General features: G+C 33.6%; 1 protein-coding gene across 1 annotated transcript; it reads left to right on the top strand.

Annotated features, from left to right (window-relative positions):
• The first annotated feature begins 373 nt into the window (after window positions 1-373).
• Window positions 374-1115, top strand: LOC123935193 (malignant T-cell-amplified sequence 1). The gene has a single exon (XM_045995725.1). The coding sequence runs from the start codon at window positions 452-454 to the stop codon at window positions 995-997; it is 546 nt and encodes a 181-aa protein (XP_045851681.1). The 5' UTR covers window positions 374-451; the 3' UTR covers window positions 998-1115.
• Window positions 1116-6880: the final 5765 nt, after the last annotated feature.

The raw sequence follows: 6880 nt of genomic DNA, 5'->3' as shown, positions 1-6880 counted from the left end.
GCCTCCTTTGAAATAAATGTGCTCATGTTGAGTTTTGGCCAATGACACATACTAAATGTCTTCAGACCCATTCAGGGAATAAATGTAAATAAATGGAACATGCCCCTCTCTTTATTTCTTCTTTATTTTTGCTTGCTGGAATGCAGATATGATGCCTAGAACCAAAGCAACTAGACTAAGTGATACAGTAGAAGAGTCAGACTAAGGTTGTTGGACAATAAGATTCAATGATGCCATTTTTGTTATGTGATAGAACAATGTAATAGATCTGAACTATCTTTCTCTAAACCACTTTTATTCATGAAAAATAGGATCATATGTTGTTTAAGCCACTATAATTTTGAGTTTTCTGTCCTGTTTAGGCAACCGAGGATCTGCTGGACCCTTGCTAATTCAATTCTCTTTTCCCATTCCGGGCCCTTCCCTATCGTCGCCCCCTTCACCTTGGATCATGTTCAAGAAATTTGATGAAAAAGAAAATGTGTCCAACTGCATCCAGTTGAAAACCTCAGTTATAAAGGGTATTAAGAATCAGTTGATAGAACAATTTCCAGGTATTGAACCATGGCTTAATCAAATCATGCCTAAGAAAGATCCTGTCAAAATAGTGCGATGCCATGAACATATAGAAATCCTTACAGTAAATGGAGAATTACTATTTTTTAGACAAAGAGAAGGACCTTTTTATCCAACCCTAAGGTTACTTCACAAATATCCTTTTATCCTGCCACACCAGCAAGTTGATAAAGGAGCCATCAAATTTGTACTCAGTGGAGCAAATATCATGTGTCCAGGCTTAACTTCTCCTGGAGCTAAACTTTACCCTGCTGTAGTAGATACAATTGTTGCAATCATGGCAGAAGGAAAACAGCATGCTCTGTGTGTTGGAGTCATGAAGATGTCTGCAGAAGATATTGAGAAAGTCAACAAAGGAATTGGCATTGAAAATCTCCATTATTTAAATGATGGGCTGTGGCATATGAAGACATATAAATGAGCCTCGGAAGGAATGTACTTGGCTAAATACAGATATTGTGCTGTATCTGTGTTTGTGTCTGTGTGTGACAGCATGAAGACAATACCTCTGTGGTTATGCTGAATAAATTCAACAGATGCTAAAATTCAAAAAAAAAAAAAAATAGGCAACCCCAATTCTAAATGAAACAACTATGTAAATAAGTATACAGTGAAGTGCCATAAGTTCAGTAACAGAGGAATAAACTTTCATGGCATGCTCAAAAAGGAAAGATTTGGGGTACTATGGACTACTCCTCTTCCCAGGCATCATGACTTTCCAATATATTCTAACAATTTTGAGCCTAAAATAAAAATAATCAATTATACAAAGAAACAAGATACCATAAATGAAACCACCATGAGAAATAGATCCAGAAATAACTTAAATATTAATAGCAGAAACATAATAGGAAATAACTATCTATAATATTTAAAGAAATGAAACAAAGAATTAAAACATATGAGGTAAAGCACAAAAGATGACAAAGACCAACAGATTCAAATAGTCAAATAAAATGTCTTAGAAATAAAGGTATAAAAGAAAAAATTTAAATTATGTACATGAATCTCAGCTTCAGTTAATGGCACAGCACTTCAGTCATACTGATTATCCAAAGACAGAAATTATTATAATTAATTAATTGCTAATTAATTTATTATGGACAAAAGACAAACAAATCTACAAAGCTGTTGGAGAACACAGTAGAGAGCAACAGAAAGCAAGCAGAAACTGAAGTCAACTACTCAACTACTGAAAAATAGGAATTACACTTAGTGATATCTGGGTCTTTGCACCACTTTGATTAAGAGCACTTCCTGAATCATGTAGCATGTTGTAGCAGAAAACTTCATTCTTACTGTCTTGATATGTTAAAGAGTTTAGTGATGGCAAAACAGTTGGAAAATTAAGGTGACAAATCCTGGAAAATAAAAGAGATGCAGAGCAGTGAGCCCCCAAAATGATACATGAACTCAGCTCAAAACATGGATAACCACCAAAGGATATATATGCAGAGAAACTTTCAAGAGTTCTGGCCAAAAGTTCTTAAAAACAAACAAACCAAATGGAATTTAATCTGGTAGCCAGACTTAGAGGTTTGGTCCCAGCCAAGAGAACTATTTGTAGAACAAAAATCAGCCCTCTTCTGAGGAACATGGCTGTGTCCATGATTTTACAATGTATAACCTACGATGTCCAACATAAATTTTTATTTACAAGACATACAACAAAGAAGAAAATATGAAATACCATTAAAAAAAGTCAGTAAAACCAACCACAAGATGATAAAGATGTTGAAATTAGTAGACAGGGATTATAACAGTTAGCATATGTTCTGGCATTTAAAGGAAATTATTTCCATGATATATGAAGAGATGAGGGTTATGGGCAGAAAATAAAATCATGAAAATGAGTCAAATGGGAGTTTATAACTGAATAATTAAAATGAAGATTTTCCCAGATGAACTTAACAGCAGATTAGAGAGAGCAAAAGAAAAAGTCTACTTGAAGATACAGCAACAGAAATTACCTAGCCTGAAAAATACAGAGGAGAAATCAAGAGAGCCTCAGTGACTTGTACAATAATATTAAACAACTTAATATATATGTGTTTAATATAACAATATAACAATCTCTATATATGTAGCCCCATAAGGGGAGGAGAAGGAAATAGGGACAGATAAAATATTTGAAAACATTTCCAAGAAAGAAAACTTGCATGTCATATAGAAAATATACAGATCAACTTAGAGATTTTGAAAGTTCAATGCAGATAGATACAAAGAAAAAATCACACTCAAAATGTTTTAAACAGAAAGAGAGATCTTAAAGTATGCAGAAAATGACCCATTATATATAGAAAAAAATACAAACAATTGAATTCTCAGAAGATACTGTAGAAGTCAATGAAAATGTAATAACATCCAGGGCATCTTTCTAGTGCTGGAAAAAAAGTGAGCTGCAAAACTGAATCCTATGTCCAGTGATAGTATCTTTCAAAAACGAAGGAGAAATAACTATATTTTCAAGTGAATGAAAATTGATTTTGTCACAAGGAGGCATAAACTATAAAAATACTAAAGGAAGTTTTTTTGTTTTTTAATATTTTATTTATTTGACAGAGAGAAATCACAACTAGGCCGAGAGGCAGGCAGAGAGAGAGGAGGAAGCAGGCTCCCCGCGGAGCAGAGAGCCCGATGTGGGGCTCGATCCCAGGACCCTAAGATCATGACCTGAGCCAAAGGCAGAGGCTTTAACCCACTGAGCCACCCAGGCGCCCCTAAAGGAAGTTTTATATACTTATGGCAAATGATATCAGATGGAAATATGAATCTATTGAAAGAAACTGATACCACATAGAAATGTGAATCTATAGAAAAAAATGAGGAGCACTACAAATTATAAATATAAATATAGATGTCTGCATGAAAAGACACAAAGAAACTTTAAATGCATATTACTGAGTGAAAGAAGTTAGTCTAAAAAGGCTACAAACTGTATGATTCCAACTGTAAGATATTCTGGAAAAGGCAAACTATGTACACAGTAAAAACATCATAGACTGCCAGGTATTAGGAGGGTGGGAATGAATATATGGAGAACAGGGAGGGGATTTTTAGGACAGTGAAACTATTCTCTATGATACTGTGATGATGGATACATGTCATTATACATATGTCAAAAACTATAGAATGTATAACATCAAGAATAAACCCTAATCTATAGTAGGACTTTGGGTGATAATGATGTAGTCAATATAGGTTCATCAATTGTAAAAAATGTATCACTCTGATGCAGGATGTTAATGTTAGGGAAGACTGCATGTGTGGGGGTACAGATAAATGAAAACTCTCCATACTTCTCAATTCTTCTAAGAATCTAAAACTACTCTAAATTATCATGTCTATTAAAGGACATTTGAACCTAAGAGAAATGAAAACATATGTACTTACAAAAACTTGAACATCAATTCTTATAATAGCATTATTCATAGCAGCCAAAAAGTTAAAGCAACCCAAAATAACCATCAACAAGCAAGTAGATGAACAAAATTTGACATCTATTCAATACAATATTATTCAGATTTAAAAAGAAAGGAAGCACTAATACATGCTACAACATGAATGAAACTGAAAATATTATTTGAGGTGAAAAGAAGTCAATCACAAAAGATAACATAATGTTTTATTTCATTTATATTACAGTCCAGGATAGAGAAACCTTATGGAGACAGAAAGTAGATTGTGGTTGTTTAAATACTGTACAGTGAGTAAGAATAGAATGTAAATGGTAGTCAGTGAGATACAAATTTAAAAAATTGCAAAGCATTTGGGAGAGCATCAGCTAAACATAGTAAGTGTTAGACTTTGCCACATATTTTTAATTCCCTAATAGCTCTTAGTATCCTAAGAACAGAAGGTTTGTGCATTGGCATGATGGTAACGGTGAAAGGCCAAAAGTCTGGCCAATTCTAGGAACCATGCAAGGACATTAATTAAAAGACTGACTCTGTTTATAGGTAGGAAAGTCAATGAGATGAGAAACTATTCTAATAGACATTGAAAATACTATAAGTCCATGGATTAAAAGGTCATAATGAGGGTGTATGTAGGAGTGAGACTGGGGAATGATGTGAGTAATATAATAATAATATAATCTTAAGAGTGAAAGACTATTTTTATTTTACAATTTTTAAATTTCATTTTGTAATAATTTCAGATTTCCACAAATGTTGCAAAAATAGTAACAACAATTCTTATGTAGCCTTTATTTAGATTTTGTAAATGTTAACATCTTACATAATCAAAGTACAATTATCAAAGTCACAAAATTAACACTGATACAATTCTATTATCTAATCGAAGATCTTCAAGTATCACCAATTTTCCTCCTAATGTTTCTTTTCTTGGTCAGGATCCATTCCAGGATCATTCATTGTCATGTTGCATAGTCATAAAAGTATATGAATTTAAGTGATAAAATCACTTTGGAGAAGTTCAAAAGTTCACAGAAATTCAGAATACCATTCATCAGTTCAATAAGTTTTTGTTGAGCCCTTAAATATGTTCCAGGCATACAATTATGTGCTGGATATCGGCAATGGTAGAAGAAATATATCATAGTATCTCCTCAAAAAACTCTGAATTTCACTCAGATACAAGTCCTTTTTTATGATTCTGATCAAAGGAAAACCCCAAGGAAGTTAATAGTTTTGTAATTTATCTTGAAACACCTCCAATTATTACTAATCGTGCCAAGGACGGTCTTACCAAGTTGTATGTTTTACACTTCCTTTGGTACACTGTTGGAATTTAATAAAAGTTGGTGTGTGATAATGAGCAGCATCACTCCCTAAAGATCAAAAACAAACATTCCCTACCATTTCCATGTATAAAGAGAGTAGAAACATGAATCAATTCTGTTCTTCTATGAGATATCATATAGGGAAAGTTTAATGTTGTATATTACCATGGACTGTCATGCTAATAGCTAAAGCACTATTGCATTTCCATGTAAATGTCCACATTCTATATTAAAGAATAGCTAGTAGAATGCTGAAATGCTTTGTCCCTGAAAGAAGGTGAATTACTGATGGTATACTATGTCTCCTAACTGCGGATAGGATAAAACAATTTCCTTAGTTCAACATTCAAGCATTTCTACAACTTAATTCTGATGTTCCAGCCATTCTCTAATATCTTATCCTTCATGAAAGCCTTCCTCCATCTCAAACACTGACACACAACATATCCTATATGCAGTCTCTTCCATTTGTATTGTTCATTCCAAATTCAAAAACGTGTTCCCTCTTAATTACTAAAATTTTACCCATCCTTCATTTCTCTCATGTAGTAAGTGTTCAATGCATGTTTCCTAACTAATTCTCTAGAATGTTCTCCCAAATTTTAAAGTAGAGGAAATAAAACCTTAAGAACCTCGCTTAAATACCACTGTCCTTAAGCTATCAATAATAAGAAGGCAATTATCAATGCGAGGTGACATAGTTTTCTTTAAAGACAAATAAGCAAGTTATGATTCCAATCCACTTTCAAATACTACCTAGTGTATATTTTCAAACTACTTTAAATAGTTTAGGGTGGATGCTGCGCCTGGATGGTCCAGTCAGTTAAGCATTCTACTCTTGGTTCTGGCTCAGGTTTTGATCTCAGGGTCATGGGATAGAGTGCCACATCAGACTTTGAGCTCAGCATGGAGTCTGCTTAAGACTCTCTCTCCCTCCTCCTCCTCCATCCCTCCCACTGACTCTCTCTCTTGTTTTCTTGCTCTCTCAAATAAATAAATAAATCTTTAAAAAGAAAAAGAAAGGGTTTAGGGTGGAGCCTTATACTACAGTATAAAACCTATTAGAGATTTTTCTCATTATTTTTTTGTTATTTCCTCATGAACACCACTACAGTAGAGGCCACCTTCCACCTTCTCTGTAAATAGCAAATATGAGATGAATTCTCCGTGAAGAAAATTAGTAGTGGAGCCTTGGTGTTTAAAAACAATGTGAGTTGCTATTGAATTATGCATCAGTGTCTTTAAAACGTGTACGTAATTTCAGTGTTCCAAATTATTAATAAATTCACCTGGAGGAGAACAAAGCAAAAAGGACAAACTACTTGAGAAATTCAATCACTGTGCTATAGATATTTTTGTTAATTGTTCCTCTGAATTATTTGGCATACACATTTTCCAAAGTGACATTTCAAGATTTTACTACATTCTAAACTTTCTGACATCATCCATTTTAAAAGAGAAAGACAGTAGTGTTTGACAATAAAACCTATTTTTTCCATCAACTTGGACATAACTGGATCTGTTTCTTTCTGGAAGTTTACAACATTAACATCATACTGA

The sequence above is a fragment of the Meles meles genome, chromosome X, assembly GCF_922984935.1.
Source record: "Meles meles chromosome X, mMelMel3.1 paternal haplotype, whole genome shotgun sequence".
Taxonomy (NCBI): Eukaryota; Metazoa; Chordata; class Mammalia; order Carnivora; family Mustelidae; genus Meles; species Meles meles.
Note: the sequence above shows the minus strand (reverse complement) of the source record. Positions and strands in the feature narration are given on the sequence as shown.

What these genes read in the sequence shown, in the direction of transcription:
- LOC123935193 (XM_045995725.1), top strand. Translation starts at nt 452, where the DNA reads ATGTTCAAGAAATTTGATGAAAAAGAAAATGTGTCCAACTGCATCCAG.